This window comes from Macrotis lagotis, chromosome 3 (assembly GCF_037893015.1).
Source record: "Macrotis lagotis isolate mMagLag1 chromosome 3, bilby.v1.9.chrom.fasta, whole genome shotgun sequence".
NCBI lineage: Eukaryota > Metazoa > Chordata > Mammalia > Peramelemorphia > Peramelidae > Macrotis > Macrotis lagotis.
In genome coordinates this window covers 3632183-3655119 of record NC_133660.1, presented here as the reverse complement: position 1 = coordinate 3655119, position 22937 = coordinate 3632183, and the positions used below count along the sequence as shown (strand labels likewise).

General features: G+C 35.0%; 1 protein-coding gene across 8 annotated transcripts in view; it reads right to left on the bottom strand.

The window, feature by feature from the left end:
* PDLIM5 (PDZ and LIM domain 5) overlaps nucleotides 1–22937 on the bottom strand; it is a 241033-nt gene that overhangs the window by 81961 nt on the left and 136135 nt on the right. For 2 of the 8 annotated variants that reach the window (XM_074228068.1, XM_074228069.1), the window contains one exon: nucleotides 1–22937. This exon is cut by the window's left edge and continues 6132 nt beyond it. The exons of the other annotated variants lie outside the window; for them this stretch is intronic. In XM_074228068.1, the coding sequence (XP_074084169.1) occupies nucleotides 22844–22937 (94 nt within the window). In that variant the 3' untranslated portion in view covers nucleotides 1–22843. 8 annotated transcript variants of the gene reach the window in all.

Below are 22937 nucleotides of genomic sequence, written 5' to 3'. Positions count from 1 at the left end.
CTTTCTATAAACTATAATTTTAAGATTTAGAAATAGTAAGATAATTTGCTGGCATCTTATCTTTCCCATAAAATACGTATCTCTTCTTTGTTACCATAACTTCAGAAGTTCGATTTAAACCTAGAAGTAACTTTAGAGGTCATTTATTCCCCACTTTCTCATCAGAAGAGGAAAATGAGATCCAAGACAGGGAAATGACTTATCCAAAGTCAAACAAACATGACTGAAGAACAAAGATTGAACCAATTTCCTTCGGTCCCTATCCAGAGGCTCTCCATTGGACCACGCTGACTGCCCAACTGAAGTTATAATTCTATGCTGACCATTTTCCTCCAAGTCAAGTCTATCAATAGTTATGCTTGCTCAGGTATTCTCTTATGGGAATCACACACCCAATGAGGGGCCACTCAAACAATTAACAGCAGCTAATATGGACTGTTACATTTAAATAAGAAGTAAGATTTCCTATCTCAACAAGAGAAAGAGACTTCCTTCTGTTAAATATATGGGCAGTCTTATGGCTTACCTTCTAGTGAGGAATGAAAGAAACTGCTATCTTCCATTAGCATAGGTATTTACCTAAAAACCTAGAAGCATTTTTTCAACATGACCCTGAGGTGATGATCAATTTTATTAATCTGTCAAACATTTCCCTTTTGGCTTTTTTTTTTTTACTTTGCTTTGTGACAGCTAAGAAAGCTACTTTCCCTCCTGGGTAGCTGCATAAAATTTCTAGGTACAAATAAAACATCCACTACTCATGCAGGCAGAAATTGCTTTTAAAGAAGATAAACCATTCCTTTTTAAAATGTATAGGGAGGGAGGAAGGAAAAGGTCTCACAGAAGACCTGCTATCAGCTGTTTTTCCTCTCAAATGAAAAGAGAACATGAGGAAATATAACCCAAGACTTGTAGATAAGAACTATTAAACAATGTAGTAGGCTTTCCAGAGAGATTCTATGCTCTATTTAAAGCCAGAAACAAGTCTCTTAGCAATTTACCTGGGATGTATATCATGCCGGGCTGGTGGGCTGGCTCATTTCACAAGTCTCTTTGCATTCCACATATCAAGAACACTTCTATCTAACCCCAGGGATTTCTCAATATTTTAGTTGATCTCTGATTGTTTATATTCAAGAAAAAAAATAAAATCATCCTAAAAGCTTTTTATAATCTGGCTACAACTTAGTTTTCTAAACTTATGACTTCCCTCGATTTACAGACAAACTGGCCTTGTTCCTTTTTATAATAATGTTTGTCCTTCATTTTCTTTTAATTTTCTTTACTTAAGGCAATGGGAGTAAGTCACTTGCCCAAGGTCACACATTAAGTACCACATTTGAACTCAGGTCCTCCTGACTCCAGGACTGGTGCTCTATCCACTGCGCCACCTAACTGTGCTTGGCCTTCATTTTCAAAGAAGATCATGACATCAGGGAGGTGATAGCATGTCAAGCAGGTGAACTGGATTTGAGAGAGGGGAGCTGTGCTAAGTCACCAGCATCATTTTTTTCCTCCAGAACCATCTGAGTTCAGTGGCCAGATATGAATCAGCATGACTGGAGATAGTCCTGGACACAAGGCAATCAGAGTTAAGTGACCTGCCCAAGGTCACACAGCTAGTAAGAGTCAGGTGTCTGAGGTCATATTTGAACTCAGGTCTTCCTGACCCCAAGGCCAGTGCTCTAACAACAATGTGCCACTGTTTCTTTTTACATATACATTCTAACTCATCTCTGTGCCTTTCTCCTATTTTTGGAATCCTATGTCTTTACTTCTTTGCTTCACAGAATTTCTAGTTTTCTTCAAAATTCACTTCAAGTTTTTTTTGGGAGGTGGTGGTGGTGGAGGGAGAAAGGGCTTTTGATTCATGTGTAAACTGGATTTAACTGAGGTAGAATCGCATGAACATGTTGACCTTCCTCGCTCTTCCAGTCATCACAGTCCATTGGCAGGACAGAATCAAGCCTACTGATGATGGCTTGAGACACAGCAGATGATCTTGGCATCTTCAATATCTAATAAAGCTCTAATTGTATTGCCTGATTCACCTACCTTCATGGCCACTGGAACCTACTGTTCTCATTTACCCATTCCATCAGGGAAAGTCTTCATATGCTTGGGGTTAGACACCCTCCCTAACTCTTGGTTACTCCCAACTTGATTTAGCCCATCTACCAAAAATGACTTACTAGGGTTTAGTCATTGTGCATGCCACAGTTTCTTAGAATCACAGGTGACAGTTAAGTGGATCAAGTGGACATGAAAGGTGGAAAGTAGCCTTGAAAAGGGCTCAGCAGTCCTCTCCCCAGAGGTACTAGCCATCCCTGAACACTACTATGTGAAGTTGCTCCCCCATTGCTACTATCTTTACTTCCACCCAAATTGTCTTGTGTAAGCATACTTTCCATACTTCCCTCTCGCTATAGAAAAGCATGATCCTTGAAGGCAGAGCCTTCTTAATTTTTGACTTGGAATCCCCAGCACCTAGCGTAGTGCCTACAGTTTCACAACATATGTTTAATAAATATTTATTTATTAATTTTAATGAAGAAAAATAATTAAAACTATAAAAAATGAGATCATGCTTTATATGCCATCTGCCACAAAGCAGATGTTCCTGTATTAATTAAACTAGATAGAAATTTAGGTGCAGTAATGTCACATCTGGGTTTTGGGGATTCAGTGGCAAAGCTATTAGTTCCAATTAAAGAAAAATTCTAGTTGGTTAGAAAAACGAAAAAAAAAATCTTCTCTTGGCATCTTGAAAATAATACAAGATCAATATATTGCTTTGTAAATATGACCTACCTTTTGACAGATAACAGTTAAATAGTCTTTAACAGGACACCATTGGCATTACTGTATGGCAACATATACTGAAATTACTCATTTATGTCACCAGTCATTATTTCCATATTGCCCTTTAAAAATACTGGTTCGATCCATACACACAATATGGAAACAAGAAGAAACTCCAGGTGAGTGGGAAATCAACATTTCATAAAAGTGCCAGCTCAAAAATACTGGTTAGAGACTCTCATTTAAAGCTTCAAGGCACCCCTCTTAGCTCTTAAACTCTCTTGGTCTTCAAATGTCTTTCCTATCATATTTGCTCTTTTCATTTGAAAATAATTTTTCTTGAAAAAGAAAGTAGAGGCAAATAGTTTTTTCTCTGTTGCCTAGTACCATTACTCAATTTGTACCCCTTATTCTTCTGCAAAGGAGACCCATCTCTCTCTAAACAGGATCCCCCCCAATTTGATACTTTCTGCAATCCTTAAGTGATTCTTTGGATTTTAAGTTTTCTGTCAACAACTATTATAGTATTGTGCTATATATTGGTACCCACACTTAGTTATGTGCTTCATCTTTCATTTTTGCTCTCTCTCTCTCCCTCTCTGAGTTTATTGGGGAAGCAACATCCTAGTCTCTGAATATTGTCCATTTCTCAAAGGGATTAATTATAATTACATCGTAAGAATTTTGCTTTTTGATCCTCTTATCCATCAAGACATTTTCCCTTTTACAATAGCTTTCTAAGTGATTATGAATATCAGTGTTCTAAATCTTTTTCTATTTTTTTCTTACTTTTCTAAAGTTTAGGGGACTTTTTCCTTTTGTGGCTATTATGACCTCAAAGACAATATAGATGTTTCCTTCCAAAATTTCCTTTATCAGTGAATTAGAATTAAATATGGGGTAAACATTCCTAATCATACCCTGAAACAGTGTCCAGAACACAGTTAGCAAATTATTTCTTTTGAGGCTTTCAATTTTCTCTTCCCTCCCCCATACTATTGCTTTTCCATGGTGTTTAAATCTATAACGGATTTTTCTTGTGCTTTGAACATATTTGATTTAAAGTGCCTTGATGTCTTACAAAGTGTTATTTACTGAAAATAATGTTTAAATATTTTAAATTTAATGAATATTTAAATTAATAAATAATATTAATGAACAAATATTTTATGCCTCTTCTGAACATTGGATTTTCAAATTTTCACTTAAGAGATGAGTTCCACAACAATAGCAGCTAGGTAACAAAATGGATGGAGGACTAATCTCATCTCAGAGTTAAGAAGACCTGAGTTTAAATCCTACCTCATATACTTAATGGCTGTATGACCTGGGGCCAGTTACTCTACTCTTTTGTGTTTCATTTTCCTCAACTTTGAAATGAGGATACTAATGTGACTTATTTTACCATGTGCTTATGAGAATCAAATGAGATAAATGTTGTAATGTATGTAAAGTATTTTGCAAACCCTTAAAGTCCCATATAAATATAAATTATCATATTATTATTACTGTTAATGATGGCAGCAAAGAAAAATAGCATTATTTTTCTCTTAAGAGAATTAGCATGTAAGCTCTGTGAAGGAAAGGACTATTTTGCTTTGATATCCCTGGTATCAAGCAAAGTAGACATGTTCATAAATACTGACTACTGATTAAGGCCGCAGGAATGACAGTTAGAATGAACCTTAGAGATCATCAAGTGCAACCTTTCTACAGATTAGAAAACAGATCCAGAAATTTTAAATCTTCTTGGCTGCAGACAGAGCAAGAAGTAAAACCAGGAACCTTGCAGTGTTCCCTACATGGTAGGTGCTCAATATGTGTCTAATGATTGTGAAGATCATTTGTGAGATATCAGATGGATAGGATAGCTTTCGAAACCTAATATGATGCTAAAATGCACATTTCTCTTGATTTAATTAGTGTTGTCAATCCAATGGTTATGTCTTTCAGGGACTGAAAAATAGCTAGCTCTGGAGATACTCATACCTGAAAGTCTTGGTCATGTGCTTCTGATTTATACTTCAGTCCCCAAAAAACCTTATTAAGTCCTCTCCCTGCCTAAAACAGGAAAAGGGAAACTTTTTTCTGCCAAGGGACATTTGGATATTTATAAAATCATATCAATTTAAAAATTAGGCTACTGTATTTGAACAAACATTTAATTAATTCACCCCTAAGAAGCTCCTAGATTTATTGACTTTCAAGTTTCACCTATGGTTGCCTCGGCAGCATCAGATCAAATGATTTTGTAGGCTTTATATGGCCCTCAGGTCAGATGTTCCCCACCTCTGACCTAAAGCATGGAAGGGTTTTGTGCAGATCAATGAACACTAATGAAATTAGGGATCCTGGAAGAATTAAACACTAAAGTAACTAAGGTCAAAGAGAAAGACTGATGTTTTCTCTGACATAATTTATATGTAGGAAAAAAAAGCAAATAGTAAAGGTAGTCCTTGGAAGTCACATTTAAAAGAGATTATAAAGTAGAACTGTTCCATCTATCAATCAATATTTATTAACCCCCTATTGGGAGTCAACTTTTATTCATTTGTGTTTATTCCTTTTATAGCATAGATATTAGATTCTTACCAGGGATATTTTATGCAAAGGCTTATTTTTCTCTCTACCTTCTTCCACACCCTACTCCTCCCTCTCCCTAAATAGGACACCAATGGAAGAGCATGAGATAGCTTTGATGGTGATCCTAAGATAAAACACATACAAACAGTGTCTCTCCCCTAACTCCCTGCCGTTCTACCAGCTCTTTCTCCATAAAACGTGTTTATGTAAAATGGATTTAACCTATAAAATGTTCACAGGATTACAGATTTAAGACTAGAAGTTGGCCTTAAAGACTCCTGTTGGGGTTAGGGAGAGAAAGTTGTTTCATAAAATGGTTCGCATTAGTTTATCATTTCCTGTTTTTCCCTCATTTCTTCTACTTGCTGAGGATGCAATATATTGAATATTCAGAAGGAGAAATGGGGTGTCACATGCCAGATTTAAAAATAATTTTTCATGGCTAGTTGGCTCAGTGGAAAGAGCACCGGCCCTGGAGTCAAGAGTACTTCAGTTCAAATCCGGCCTCAGACACTTAATAATTACCTAGCTGTGTGGCCTTGGCCAAGCCACTTAACCCCATTTGCCTTGCAAAAACCTTTAAAAAAAAGTGAAAAATTGTTTTTTCAACTTCTTCCCCAGGTTAAAGAGTTGTTTGCTAAAAGGAACAGATAATTAGTCTATATAGTGTTGGGGGTGGGAGTTGACAATAGGAGAAAAGATGTAGCTAGATTGACTCATTGTTTGAAACTGTGTCCAGTAGCATTTATTCTGTCTGCAACTAATTAGTCAATCCTAAAAACCGACTATAAAATAGTGACCAGAGTGGAGGAAAAAATGTAAGTTAAAAGAAAACTTGTATATTAGTCTAAAAACTAAGATGACTGATGGCACCCCAGGTGTCTGTGCACTCCAGTTTCTAGGCATGATAATCATTGCCTAGAAATAAGACTCTATCATCATTATTTGTGTGGCAGGATCCTTGCTCCCTCTCCAAGAAATGAAAGGCCTAAGAAGACCCATTTTATGAAACTATATTCTCTCCCAACAAGAATCTTTAAGGTCAACTTCTAGTCTTAAATCTATAATCCTATGAACATTTTATAGGCAAAATCTGTTTTACATAAACAAGTATTATAAAGAAAGAGCATGGTAGGGGAGTTAAGGGAGAGAGACTATTTGTATATGTGTATCTTAAGATTACCATCAAAGCCATCTCATGCTCTTCCACTGGTGTCCTAGACGGGGAGGGTGTGAAGTAGGACATGGGAGAAGTTAGAAAGAAAAAAAAAATTACCCTGCCTAAAATAGCTCTGGTAAGAATCTAATATCTATGTTAGAAAAGGAATCAACACAAATGAGTAAAAGTCATTCCCCCCAAGACAAGTATATTTTTAAAATGCTAACGATGACAAAGATTATTTCATAATAATGCTCTTAATATTGACTAAAATTGAGTTTTCACATCATAGTCCTCAGAGTGATAACGATAGGAAAAAAAGATTGAAATAGTCACTATTAGAGGGGCTATAGGATAATGGATAGGATAAATTAATTTTTAGAGGAGTTGCAAATTGGTATGATTTTTCTGGGAAATATTTTGGCATTATTCAAGGAAAGTCAATAAATGGCTCATATCCCTTTACCAAAGAAATTCCCTACAATGAATATACCCAAAGGAGATCAGAAGCAGAGGAAAATATCCCATATAAATCCAAGTATTTATACTAACAAGTCATGGAGGTAGCAAAAAGTCAAAAATTAAGACACGTATTCAATGAATAGAGAAATCAAGAAATGCACTGAAACATGGGAAGGTGTTTATAAACTGATAGAAAGGCAAAGCAAGTACGACCAGAATAACAGTATACACAAACATGACACAAACGTTCAAGAAAACAATGCTAAAAGGAAGCCAGATTTTAGTTACTTGGAATGACCAAGTTTGATTCTGGAAAGTTGTGTAGATGGGTTTTGCTTAAATGTTTTTGTTATTAAAAGCAAAGATTTAATAGGGAGGCTGTTGAAAGGGAAACAATGATGATATGAAATTAAAAGACAATAATCAAATACCTTTTCTTTTCTAGGGAAATTACAGTAGTAAAGAAAAGAAGGACAGAACATTAGATTTTGAGTTCAGGGTGAGTCCTCCACATTTTATGGACCTCAGCTTCTTCATCTGTAAGATGAAGGTCTTAGAGTTGAAAGATCCTTCCTGGAATTAAATCCATTGTTGAGATATAAAGAGTATAAACTGCCTACAGGAAAATTATCAGAATTCCTTCAGACTAGGTTTTATATTTTGGTACTTTGGTACTAAAGTTATTACTTTAGTAGAGAACATGAACTCTATTCAGTGGCATAGAATAATTTTTTTTCAGAAATAATATTGTTAGTCCATCCAGGATACAGTTCAGTACTGTGCACATAAGAAACATTCAATTTTTTTTATAAAAAATTAAAAAAAGGAAGATAGCAATGGGAAAGGAGTAACTTGGTTTTTGTAATGAGTAATGGAAATGGACAAAAAGTTACAGGGCTTTTATTTGGTATCAAGTTAAGGATAGACTGTAAAGTGGCACTACTATCTTCTCTTCATAAAATTCACATTCATACGTAAGTCTCTGATATCCTTTAAACAAAAATAAGCCTGATTTTTACTCATTTCCCTAAAATCTTGGGGACTATTCTTATGATTTCATTGGTACAGTGAGCTCCTTCCTGTGAGAAACTTTCTTCTACAATACAGATTGGTATCATTTTTTCAACTTAGCAAGTTGCACAGTTTACATTTTGTTATACATTGATAACTGGACAGAGATTCTGCTTCCAAAGAAATCACAAGAGCTTTGGATTTACTAGAATTAGTTTAATAAACTCTATGTATAAGTACAATAAGGTGCACTTTTAATATTATTTTTATACTGGTGTAGATGAGTATAACTAGAAGATGGCAGAAAAAGTAAGAGACATATCAGTTAAACATATTGCACTGAATAGCAAATTATTTGTAAAGTTATATTCAGGTAAGTGGGCTATCCTTGACTATTTTGATAAATTTTCCCCAAATATTGTTTTTAAAAAGAATTGGAACATTGCAGTGATGGCCAATGGTCAGCAGATGGCAAACTTTACTCCACTATGCTTGATGCCTATCTACCTCGTAATAATTTCCTAGCAAATGAGAGATGAAACATCAGATCTTGTATTGAATAGCAATGACAACTGAAGAGTGTTTTGAACAAAAGACAAAACTATGCCAGGCATATTTCTTTTGTTTTTAGGGCTGCAGTCTTATCTCCATGATAAGAAAAACTAAAGTCAAAAGAGTTTATCTAAAGGGCATATTAATGCATCCGGGGTTGACCCAGTGTCTTAGCCACACTGAAATATTTTATAAGAACATTCAATGGAAACTTTTGGGTCTTATTAGAGTAACGACTTGTGAAAGTAAATGAAACCATGTTTAACTATGCTTTACCTCTATTTGTATGTATGTATGTATGTATGTATGTATGTATGTATGTATGTATATATATATATATATATGTTGTGGGAATGCCTTGTGATTTTAAGGAATAGATGATTGTTTTATTGTTCATATGTACTAGTGTACATATGAAATATACTAATCATAAATAAATACAAATCAGAATGTTTTGCTAGTTGACTAATAATAGCTAGCATTTATAGAAGCTTTAAGAATTCCATAATATTTACATATCTTACTGATCCTCACAACATTCTGGAAATCCTCATTTTTTTAGTAATCTTTTTCATGTGGACCACACAGACAAATATACCTATTTTAGTAGTTTTATCCCTAAAATGCAGCATAATTGGAAACAGCATAATGGAAAGAGGAATTTGGGTTAGAAATCAGAAGATCTGAATTCTAGCATTAGTTCTGCCATTTCTTGTTTTCTTGTATAACATTAGCCGAGTAACAGAATCACAGAATTATAATTGAGACACCTTTAATGGTCTATCTAGTCCAACCCTATGTCCCTCTATTGATCCTTTCTACAGCATGCCCTATGAATTGCTTAAAAATCTTGAGTAAAAGAAGACCCACCACTACCTAAAACAATCCATTTCCCTTTGGGATAGTTCTTATAGTTAAAGAATCCCCCCCACCAACATAAAGCCCAAATTTGTTTATGCTGTTCCTATGCATTTGCTTCTGATTCTGCTCTTTGAGAACCTCAGAAGAGAAACTAGGTGATGAGTAAAGTGTTGAATTTGGAGTATGGAGATTTGAGTTCAAATCTTGATTCAAAGACTTACTACTACTGATGAGACCATGGGCAAGTCACTTAACCTTTGTTTGCTACAGTTCCCTCAACTGTAAAACAGGGTATAAGAATAGTATCCACCCTTCAATGTTGCTAAGATGATCAAAGGATTAAATCTGTAAAACACTTAGTACACTCACCCAGAGTAGGTACTAAATAAATCTTTGTTTTTTTCCCCTCTTCCCTTCTTCTCTCTTTCAAACTTAGTTTCCTTGTGCATAAAATGAAGATAATAATAATTTCCAGATCACAGGATATTAGAAGGATCAATAAGATATGCATATATTGTGGAACTCTTGATTATATAAATGCTAGCTATTATTCAATTAACAAAAACATCCTGGATTCGTATTTTTAAGAACAAAGACCAAGAGAAATCTACAGCAAAAAATGGATTTTGGAACTTTATGGCAGTCTATATTTTTTTTTCTCCCACTAGTTTTAGATGAATAGCTAGTTCAATAAACTCTGATCAGCTATCAATGAAGACTAAGTGCAGTGGTCAGAGCATAAGCAAGAGGACCTAAATTCAAACTTGACACTAGCTGTGTGATCTTGGGCAAGTCACTGACTGCCTCACACCCATAGCTATCTCCAATCATCCTGATCCATATCTGGCCACTGTACCCTGATGACTCCGGAGGAAAAAGTGAGGCTGGTGATACTGCATGCCCCCCTTACTCATATCCAATTCACTTTCTTGTCATGGCCATCACCTCCCTGATGTCATGTTCATCCTCCAGAATGAAGTGAAAACATCTAACATGGACTTATTTGAAAATAATGAATTTCATATTCTTTGTCCCAATAGACATAATATTAAATGGGAGTTAATAAAGACAATGGTTTATTATTTGTAATTCCTGGTCTTTTCATCTTTAAAACCTTGGTGAGTTTAGGGATACATGATTAATTAACTTGTCTGTTAATCATCGACCACATCTAAGATATAGATTTGTTTAAGAGTTAAAGTTCTCTTATAACTTATACATTTAAAGTGTTGAAATTATTGATTCTTCATGCACTGAGATCAGAAACAGTTCTGAGGGTGCTTAGGCATCTATTGGCCAGTGTTTTGTGTCTTCATCAGAATATAAGTTCATTTGATGGATTCTGTATATTTGTGCTTTAGAAACAAAATAATGAATAGCTTTCTAAAAGTATTTAAGAATCATTATGTGTGAAATATAAACTGGGTTCACTTTGGCCAAAAAAATATGCTCTAAATATCACTGGAGGTGAGAAGCAAGGCAAATGTTTTTGTTTTCTTTTTTGGTTTCTGTAAGGCAAATGGGGTTAAGTGGCTTGCCCAAGGGCACACAGCTAGGTTTTGGGTTTGTTTTTTTTTTTACAAGACAATTTGTCCAAGGTCACACAGCTAGGTTATTATTAAGTGTCTGAGACTGGATTTGAACCCAGGTCCTCCTGACTCCAAGGCCGGTGCTTTATCCACTACGCCACCTAGCCACCCCAAAGCAAATGTTTTTGAAATGAATAATTATATCTAGTTATTTCCATAAATAATATAGAAATACAGAATGGCAGGTTTGAATTAATATAAATTGTATAATCAATATTTTTATTGTCATGGTATAATGCCATAAATGAAAACTCTGCATTTGAGGGCCAAGACACTATTGGAGTGGGCTGGCCTCACTCTGGATCTGTACAAACCCTTACTATCTAGGCATCCCTCATATTCTACCATTGTGGGGGAAGACCTTCTTCCTCCTGCTATTGTCATTTGACCTGAAGACAAACCTACCTAAAACGATGACATCTCCTGGAATACAGTTGCATCCTTACCCTTAGGGTGGCTAAAACCTGATGATATCCTTTATTTTTACTCTAAACCTCTCTGAACTACTCCGAACTCTCTCCCCTCAGGTACTTTTTCTCTGGGTATGTCATGTCAACATTTAAATAGGAGATCTGAACCAAAGGTCCATGTAAGGAGACTATAAACTTGGAAAGGGAAAAAATTATGGCTGTATTTTTACTAACCTATAACTGAAATTTAGCATTTCCTTCTATTATGAAGGTAAGCAACAAATATGAAGTTTCCCCTACGTGAGTAAAAACAAATGATAACTGAAGACCTAGCTATGGCTTTATGCATTAGTAGTTTGCCTGTTTTGTGAAAGACTTTTCTAAGTCTCTAAGCTGTTGTTATTGAATGTACTATGTCAGCATGTCTGTACATTTATTAAGGTTGGTTAATTTAGAATGAAAAGTAAAAATCACAGTACCGTGTGTGTGTGTGTGTGTGTGTGTGCACGTGCTAAATATAGGCTATAGACGGTTATCAGATATTTTATTAAAAATAACATTTCTAGGATCTAGATGGCATAGTAAATAGAGCAGTGGTCCTGGAGTCAGGAGGACCTGAGTTCAAATCCAGTCTCAGACACTTAATAATAACCTAGCTGTGTGACCTTGGGCAAATTGTCTTGTAAAAAAAAAAAAAACCAAACAAATCCAAAATCACATTTCTATTAACTGGACTTTCTGGAGAAAAGAAGCTCAATTATTCTGTTAAGAACAAAAAGTGCCTTCTAAGTAATTAAAGATGTTAATATTCATATCATGTTCGACTCATCATGATCCCTTGGACTATTCTGTCCATGGGATTTTCTTGGTAAAGATACTAAGGTGGTTTGCCATATTCTTCCCCAATGGATTAAGGCAAACAGAGGTTAAGTGACTTGCCCAGGATCACATAGCTAGTAAGTTTCCGAGGTCAAATTTGAATTCAGATCTTTCTGCCTCAGAGCTCTACCCATTGAGCAACCTAGCTTCCTTCAATCATATACAGTATGCTTAAATAGTATTAAGTATTCTTTTGTGGAAGGAGAGAGAGGAAATAAGATTTGTGATTTCTTCAGTGGAAGGAACGAATAATGGTTCAACTCCAACTAGTAATGCCTGTCAGAAGCTTCTCAGCAATTTATAATGATTGAAAGGTGCCTGGGGGCAGTAAGGAAAGCCACTTGCCTTGGGTCGGTCATAGGACTTACACTCATGTCTTCTGACATAGCTGATACCTCTATTTGCTATGCCAAGTTATCTCTCAAGTGTATCTTGCTGCATGGCCATTATTTACAGATTGAGAATCCATAGTCATTTATTCACCCAAGACCAGAGGGACAGAGATCACTCGTGGGTCTTATCCCATGCAGATGTGAATCTGTACAAGTCACAGAATCAGAGATGCGTGACTAAAAGACCATCTAATCTAATGCTACAATAACCCTAAAGCAGGTAGTCTTCTACTCTTTTTCCTGAACAATATATTTTCTCCTGAAGTAGATTATTATAGGGCAGTTAGGTGGCACACTGGTTAGAACACAAGGACTGGAATCAGGAAGATCTAAGTGCAAATTTAATTTCAGACACTTACTATCTCTGTGACTTAGGGCAAATCACTTTGCCTCAGTTTCCTCATTTGTAAAATGAGTGAGAGCAGGATATGGCAAACAACTTTAGTATCTTTGCCAAGAAAATCCCAAATGGGGTCATAAAAGAGACAGAAACAACTGAAAATGAGACTATTACTCTTTACTATATCTAATTATTAGGAAGATTTTCTTTATATCATCTAAATTTGTCTATAATCTCCTCCCATTGCTTCTAATTCTCTCTTCTTGGGCCCAGAAGAACAAATTTAATCCTTTTTTAAAAAAAAATTATACATTTTCATACATTTGATGTATTGTAGCAGGGAAAGCCATAATATCAGAGATATAAAGTAGGAGGTTATTGCAGGTATCCAGGCTAAAGTCACTAAGAACCTAAACTAGGGTTGATAATTCCTCAAGTCTCTTTTTATCTTTGAAATGCAGTAACTCTGGGAAAAAACTCTGAGATTCTCATTTGAGCTCTTTATTCTGGCATTGTTTTTTGAGCTCTGTTCCAACCAGAATCCTACAATTTTGGTAGGGCAATTTAAAATGTATATGAGGTATTTTTTGACTGAGAAAGTACAATTTCAATAATATTGATATCATTAATAAATAGTAGTCAGCTTCCATACTGTGAGTAGATACATTATTGAAAAGGATATTGTTGACACTTGCCTGATTGCAGGGATGAGACTGAGGAGTTGAGGGTAAACCAAAGTTTCTAGCCTAGGTTGCTAGAAGGATAGAGGGATAGACAATTTTGAAGAGGGGTGTTTTGGGGATGGAAGGAAGATAATGAGTTCTCTCTGGACACATTGACTTTGAAAAAATCTCCAACATGTCAAATTCATATTTTCCAAAAGGTCATTGGTGATGTGGTGCTGGCAAAATAGAAGACAGCTCATGAAAATATACAGATCTATGATTTTTATATTACATTACAGAGAAATGAGTCAAGCCCACAGAAAATTAATGATGTCACTGAGTAAGAGAATGTAAGAGAAAAGAAGAAACTCATGTAGTACAAACTAGTCTAAACATCCAGTCCAACACAGATACCAGTGTTGAATATATATGCCATGGATGTTGTAGTAAAGAACATGGGAGTGGTTAGACAGATGAGAGAAGCAGGAAAGGGCATCTAAGAGGAAAGGTCAAAAGTCAAGAAGGATGAGGCCTGAGTAGAGGCCAATAGACTTGATATTTAAAAAAAAAAATAGGATAGTGAAGTGTGGCATATCTTTCAGCTTTCCAACTGAGGAGACTGGTATTGACAGACTGCTTGAGCTCAGAAATTCTAAACAATAGCATAGCCATTTAGGTGAATGAAAGGATGGAGTTCAGATATGGTAAGACTCCGGGAATGGGGAGTCAGCAAAATATCTAAGAAGGGACAAAATGTTGGAACTGGAGGAAGTCAAATTCTCCAGTGGGAATAGATTAATGAGTAGCCACTGTACTTCTAACTCAGGCAATATGGGGAGATTTAGACTTCCCTAACACACTAAAAGAGAGAAGGAGATGGGGAAAGGGAGAGAGAGAAAAAGAGAGGTCAATGGTTAACAGAATAGTTTTGGTTTGAGTGAGTGATTGATACACTCAGAAACCAGATTAAAGGAGGTTAGAAAGTGACCCAAGGTGAAAGAGGAGGTGTTGATTAGACAATTTTTTCAAGGTTTCAGGGTCTGATATAAAAAAGTGGAGAGACACAGGACAATAATTAGAAGGGAATGCAGGATCAAGTGAAATTTTTGAAAATGGGGAGAACTGTGCAAGTTTGCAGAGAAAGAAACAGGAAGTTATAAGAAATTAAAGATCTGGGGGAGGGAAGCAGTTGAGATCAAGAGTACATGCAGTACAGCTAGCCTTTATTTATCTAATGATTAAAATGTAAGCTGCACAGGAGCCAAGGACAAATTCAGAGGGTACTAAACAAGCTAACATAAGTCATTAATGATTCCTCTTGGTCTTGGTCATTCAAGCTGATCTAATTCTATATAATTATACTATTCCATCTCACATCTCTCCATATTTTCTACAAAAATGTTTGGTACAAAACATTCTTTACATATATGGGGGAAAGGGGATTACTGTAAATGTAGTTTTATATTGATTCAATTTAAGATTAGTCTTTGCTAAATGTAATAGAGTAATACCTTTAAAAGGTCTACTAGGGGGCAGCTAGGTAGCACAGTGAATAGAGCACCAGCCTTGGAGTCAGGAGTACCTGGGTTCAAATCCGGTCTCAGACACTTAATAATTACCTAGCTGTGTGGCCTTGGGCAAGCCACTTGCCTTGAAAAACCTAAAGAAAATAAATATTAACAAAAAAGGTCTACTAATTTAAAGTTTGTTAAATATACAAGGTTAAGTATATATCAGGATGTAAATCTAATGTATAGCAGATGCTCAAACAGTAGTACTAAAATGAATTATATTCAATTGAAACTGATGTGATCTGAGGGATAGCACTAAAGTGAACAATTTTATCAATAATGAAAAATAAAATTAGGACTTCTCTTGAGAGAGACCATCTATTAATCTAATTATACTATGATGACTACATTAGGATTCTGTTAAGGCACTGAAGTAGCAGAGGCAGATTCCTGACTTTTTACATACTTCCTTGATGGATATCAAATGATTTCTCTACTTACTTTGTCTAACCAGGTCACCCAGTAAAGCAGCTCATATATCCATCTCCAAAATTAGCAAGATTCTTCTGCTACTTACTGGGAGTACAGATGCCAATAAGAGTGAAGGAGGGGTGGGGGAAGTGCATGGAAGAAAGGTGGCCATCACAAAAGATGGTTAATTCTTCCACAATTACAAAAGAAATAATATACAATAAGGGACTGTATACATAGAATGTTCACTTTAAGCTCAAAGATCTTCGAAGAACATAATTCTTTTCCCAAGAGAGTAGACAATTTCTCTTTAAATACAAAATAATCTCATCAGAGCAACCCTCATTTTAATGAGAAGCTGGAAGCTGGGTGGGAAGAGAGGGTGGAGGGTGGTGGTGGTGGTGGTGGTGGTGGTGTGTGTGTGTGTGTGTAGAAATGGAACTTAATTGAATTATGTAATGGCACATGATAGAAATATTTCTCCCCCCAAACTCATAGAACACCTAAATTAAGTAAGCCTTTCTTTTATTCATGTCTTTATTCTTCAGTTGATCATTTCTCTGTTTCTTCCTACTTTCTATTCTCCTTAACTATTTTACTCTGGGCAAAATGTACAGAGACAGCTCTGGTTTCACTGAAGACACAGATATTGATACAGACACACAGACAGACAGACAGACAGACAGACACCCAAATCAGTAGATATACATATGTAGCCCAGAGAAAGGGAAAAAAATCCTGACTAGTTGCTTGAGTACAAGATAATAATATTAGTTGTAACAGATTATTAATATATTAGAAAGAGATAATGAAGGCAATGCATGTTTCTAATAAAAATATGATACCCAATAGCTAGGATGAAATAGTTTGATAATTCCTCAAGTCTCTTTTTATCCTTGAAATGCAGTAACTCTGGGGAAAAAACCCTGAGGTTCTCATTTGAGCTCTTTGTCCTGGCATTGTTTTTTGAGCTCTGTTCCAACCAGAATCCTACAATTTGGTAAATCAACTTAAAATGTATATGAGCTGTTTTTTGGCCAAGAAAGTACAATTTCAATAATATTGATACCATTAATAAATAGTAGTCAGCTTCCCTCCCTTCTCTCTCTCTCTCTCTCTCTCTCTCTCTCTCTCTCTCTCTCTGTATGAGGAGGGTTTGCAGACCTGTGATTCAATTATTTTGTCAGTTTATGGAATCATTGGTGTGGAAATGCCTTCTAACAATGCAGATTGGCAACTTATACACAGAGAAAAACCAAGTCAATGAAGAATGCCTACTGTCAAAACTATGATAGAGAAGAAAACTGCACAGAAGGTCCAAATCTTAAAGAGAGAGTGTGTATGAAAAGTTGTTTAAAAGTTAAAAAGTGAATTAATTAAAAATTTTTAAAAAAATTAAATTTAAGTGTATAAGTAAGGTAGGCTATATTTCTTTTGGGAAATTATATACTTAAATTTTTTTATTTAAAATTTTTTAGATTTTATTTTTCTAATTAGTTTTCAATATTAATTTTCTGTAAGATTTTGAGTTCTACAATTTTCTATCTCCCTCCTTTCCCTCTCATCCCTATGGCAGCAAGTAATTTAATAAAGCTTATACATTTACAATCATGTTGATTATATTTTCGTATTAGTCATGAAATTTTGTACTTTTAATGATCACATTTTCCCTTCAAAAAAAAGATCCTTTCTAAAATCACTATTTTTTCCAGTGGTATTATAGGACTGTCAGCCATAGAATGCAATAATCACCAAGGAATTAAAATTCTGAGTGACCCAGAGATGCAATGGAGAGGTAGACACATGGTGGGCATGAGGAAGTTATAGAGAATTGCATAGGAGAAATGATGTAAAGAACATTTTCAGAGACATACATATTCACAAAAAGAAGTGGACTTAGTTGTGCAGCAAGAATGTTGGATAACTAAAGGCCAACCCTACATAGTCAACTGGTATCCCTCAGACATCAAAGCCAGCTAAAGAAAGGAATGCAGAATGGTGTGTGGAGCCCAAATGGAGGATTTATGAGAAGATCAACAATAATGATACTAATCAAGGTGATGATGATGGATTGCAATCTGCACTGTTGAAAGAAGTTACCCATATTTGATGCATGTAATTACAAAACATCAAAATGTTGGTTTTGCTGAAAATTTAATTTGTAAGCACTTCAGTGAGAAGTTATCAGACTGAAGTAATACTCCTATGCCAAATATATATAATTAATAAATATTGTTTCACAGTACCCCCTTCAAGACAAAAGTCCCAGATTCAGAATTGGAAGGGACCTGAAGAAATCATCAGTGTTTTGCTTTCTACAAAAATAACTTGTAAATTAATAAATCATATAAAGAATCTAGAAATTAATTTTCTAAGTTGTAGAATAAACTGGTTTTTGCATGGGTGTTTGACCTTTTATCTTTCTGGGGTTGCAGCATCCCACAAAGATTTGTCAAGGGTCACATAAAATATGTAATGTTTATTTATGGCTACAATATAACCCATATTGCCAAAGGGTATGATAATAATAAAAAATGTGACACCGACCACAAGAATGGGCTCTAAGGGCCACAGGTTGAATATATCTGCCATGATGGAAGCACCCTGGTGGCCAAGGACCCTTATCTACCTTCTACATCATATTCTTTGTGGCATAAAAGAGAGCATGTGCTCAATATGAATATGATTATTATGTGCCTATTAAATAAAGAATACATCTGTTCAGCTTGTATTTACTTAAGATGCAAATGATCAACTTGTATTTTCTAATAGGTATGTGCTCAATTTGCATTTATTGAATAACATGAATAGATCAGCATGTACTTATTGAACAACACGCGATCAATTTGCATTGACTAAATCCATTACTAAATATGAAATATGCTCAATGTATTTACTAATGCTTTGATATAGCACAAGTTTAACGTCTGTCTTAAGAATGCTGAACACAACGAAAAGGAAATCCTTAAAACATGTTTTTCAGAAGAATTACCATATAGTTTACACCAAATAGTCTTTGATTTCAAATACTTTGCAAAAACAACAGAATGCAACGCTGTATAATTTCATACAACCAAATGCAAATTAAAAATTAGAAAGTCATATTAAGCTTAATGTCTTTGCAAATTCAGAATAACAGAAGCTGACAAAAACACTGCTGAAGTTTTTTCTAGCACTAAAGAAAATGCAAATTCAATCTATACTCTTAAAATCAAGTAATTAGTAACTATATTGATAACAGATCTGATAATAAAATACCCCCTTACCTGTTCCAGAAAGAGCCTCTGAGAAGATGCTCTGTCTTATTTAAAATTGTGGGTGTGTTATGCTTCAGTAATAGGCAAAAGTTTTGACTTCTAACAAAAATGGTTCATGCAAATGCAATAAAACTTCTGGAGGGATTTATTACATTATGTACTACAAAAACACAATACAATAATATTTAAAAGACAATTCCCATGAAAAATTGTTTTGGATGTATTTCTATGTAGTGAAAAGTACATCAAGACATTTCTTCTTATGGTATCCCTTCCTTGATTGTTCGCTTAATGCCTCATAATATTTATGCTTTGCTTTGACCCACTCATGTCATAATTTCTGAAACCGTGTTTGCTGAATTAAGAAGGAAAAGAAGATGGAAGGCAAGAAGTCTTTTCAGGTTGCTGTTAAAAATATCTTAAGACTAAAATCCATGAGAAGTTGCCCCATTTCCAATCTCCAACTGCCTCCCTCACTATGTTACAGACCCAGCTTTCACCTTTGTGAGATGTGATTTCATCCTCAAAATTTTCACTAGTGGGATCAAAGAAAAGATGAACAAGAGACCCTAAATCAAGAGCTCTCCATAACCTAAAGTCAAATTAATTTTAGAATGAAAAGGTCAGGGATCAACTCATAAATTCTTAAAATTAATCCCCACCCCAAAAGTAAGAAATTTCAGTTTCTTTACCTGCAAAATAAGATGAATGATCTATGTAATTTCAAAGCTTCTTCCAATATTGAAAAAAGACTTAGAGCTTGATTTTCCTATGTATACTCATTACATGGTGACATACTGCATGGAGAACTGATCTTGAAGGAAAGCTCTCTGGATTGAATGAAAATCTATGCCACATATCAGTGGTGTGATCTTCGGCGAATTATTTAATTTCTCATTCACATAGGCAACTTTTCAACTCTTAAGACTGATAATTATAGAGAAGTCCTTGACATCGGTGGAAGCAGTTTCTAAGTGGGCATGTTCTATACCCATGAAATTAGATCTCCAAACCTTTTTTTATGGTATCACTGATTTTATGACTATTGGTTTGATATTTATTATGTATTGGCAGGTAAATCTTTAATCAGAAATAGAAACCTTATTCTACTGCCCTTATCTGAAAATATTATTGAATACAATGTGATTTATGATGCGGGTCCTAAAAAACAGTGATTTCCTGTATTATAGGTATTGAGTTGAATTGTATTCAACAACCTTCCATACTGGCGTGGCTAGGTGGTGCAGTGGATAGAGCAATGGCCCTGGATTTCAGGAGTACCTGAGTTCAAATCTGGCCTCGGACACTTAATAATTACCTAGCTGTATGGCCTTGGGTAAGCCACTTTACCCCATTGGCCTTGCAAAAACCAAAAAAAAAAAAAAAAAAAAGCATATGAATTTGAATTTGATGTGAGTATAATATCTACAAGATTTTAAGTAACTAAAAAGCTTTGGAGGAAATTTTTTTTCCCTTTGAATCTTTGCTTACTGCATTAAGAAGAAAAGATGTTTCCTTTAGAAAAAGTCTTCAAAAGTTTTTAGTGGGGCACGGGGAAAGTAGAGGGTAGAGGCAAAGCTAGGTGGCACAGTGAATAGAGCACTGATCCTGAAGCCAGGAGGATATGAGTTGAAATCTTCCCCCAGACACCCACTGGTTGTGTGAACCTGGGCAATTCACCCAGTCCAGATTGCCCTCAAAAGAAAATTCTTGGGTACCATAAACTAGCAACAGCATTTAAGCTCTAGCAGCAGGTAAAGTATCAGGAAAATATAGAATCAAGTCTTACTCAGACTTAAACAGTATGTCTCAGGCAATGTATGAGACTATCTACATGTGGCAGGCCATTTGCTTATCTGTTTTGTGCAAAAATTTTCCTAATGGGGAAATTTTCCTTACAAGGCTACTGTTCTTAATTTGTTAGCTATTTTTTAAGATATAGTAACTTCCAAAATAAGTGCTGGAATCTTTTTTGGAGAACAACCTGGCCATAACTCAGAATTACAGTAAATTTCATATCTTCTGATTCGAGGTTTAAAGGACCTTATATAACAAGCATCTAGGCCAACACTTTCATTTTAATGATGAAGAAATTAAAAACTGGAACACTAATGATTTCTCTAAGGACATATCAGAAGAAACTAGCAGAGCCGGGACAATCATTAGTATTGGCATAGCATAATAGAGATGTTATTTGAAGGAAACAAGATCTCTGCATATAGAAATAGTCATCATTGCATTATTTGTTTTCATATTAAATATAATAACTTAATATACCCTGTAATAGAGGACTGACTGAATAATTTAAGAGTAATTGAATGCATTACAAAAATGATATATGTGGAGACTACAAAGAAAAATGTAAATAAATTTTTAATTAAGTAGTGAAAAGTGAAAAAAGCAGGATGAGAAGACTATTCTTTGACTTAAACTATCTCAAATTAACAGCAATCAAATTTTCTAAAAGTACAGATAAGGACAGAAAAGTAGGATAGAGGGGGAAAAGGCTGTTATTGTTTTATTTATATCCTTTTTAAAAAAAAATCAAATAGCTTTGATATTTTCTATTAGGCAATTGTGTCTCCTATCTACTTTCCCCAAAGTTACATCATACCAAGACTAACAAATTGAAAAGTATCAGTAAAAGTCCTCAAAGAAATGGAACAAGAATGAATCTAAGTTAAAAGCAACTTTATTTTTTAACACTTTTCAAACTTCAAAAAGCATATGCTACTGGATTTAAATCTATTATAATACATTATATTACAAGAAAATAAGCAGTATCATAAGTTAAGTAGCATCTATAAAGACTCTGAAAATTGCTTCCTACAAATAGCCAATCATAAGCAATAAATATCACCGCAAAGATATCACAAGATGTTTTTATTATGTTCAAATGTCTTCCTCAAATTTAGACTGTATTGTAATATAATAGCACATAATATATTCATTTTTGTGTGTGTGTGTATATCTATATATGCACATACACATACATAGACACACATTTACACAGACACATTTACAATTTCCTCCATAACTATTTTTAGTTGAAAGATCTGGAAACTTGCTGTTGAAATACTAGAGACAGTCTGTGTTGTAGAATCACTAAGTTAAAAAAATTTTTGGAAGAAAATTGAATTTTTAGCTGAAGAAGTAATTATTTTTTCAACTGCTGCATTTTCTCATAGCAAGTGCTGAAGTAAAGGGAAAGTACAACAGCATCCTGGGCTATCTCCTGTAAGTAGTGATCCATCCATTTTCTTTTCCTCGGCTACCTCTAGGCCTCATTCCATTCAATCAGCAAACCTCCAGTATTGCCTTTTTTTTAAAAAGGTACCCAGCAACTACCAAAATGTTTACTCTGATGAAGTGTGGACAAATGTTATGTCCTATCAGGAAGTCTCCTTTTTCACTCCTCCCCATCATTTCTGCTCATTTATTATTCATCCCGAATATTTTTGCTGAGTTTCTATGGAACTTTAAAAGGAAGTTTTGCCATAGACAGTTTTTCAAAATAGCTGAGAATGTTCATTTGCTCATCATCCTCTGCTTTTTTAACAACCTACAGATAATCAAGCTCAACGACAAAAAGAACCCCTCTTAGTAGGCCATGGTCATTAACAATAATAAGAATGATGGAAATACAAATGCACGGAGAAACAATGAGCCCTTCAGTTTGCTGTCTTCATACTGAACATTTGTTAATTACTGAATAAGCATAAACCATGATCCTCTCACTCTTTGTACATCAGTAGGAAGCTGTTAGAAAAGTGTAGAAAAAGATAGAGTTGATCTTAATATAGCAAATTAAATACAGGTTTTGCAAAGCATTTGAGAAAAAGCAGAAAAGGTGAAAGTATGATGAAGTTTTGTTTTTGGTGGGGAACGATTCTGGTAAATCACTGTACATTAAGGGCACGTGCTGAAACTTCATGGTGCCAGTCACGTAACTTTGTATATTTGGGACTAAAGATGTGATGGGGTATCTTTTCC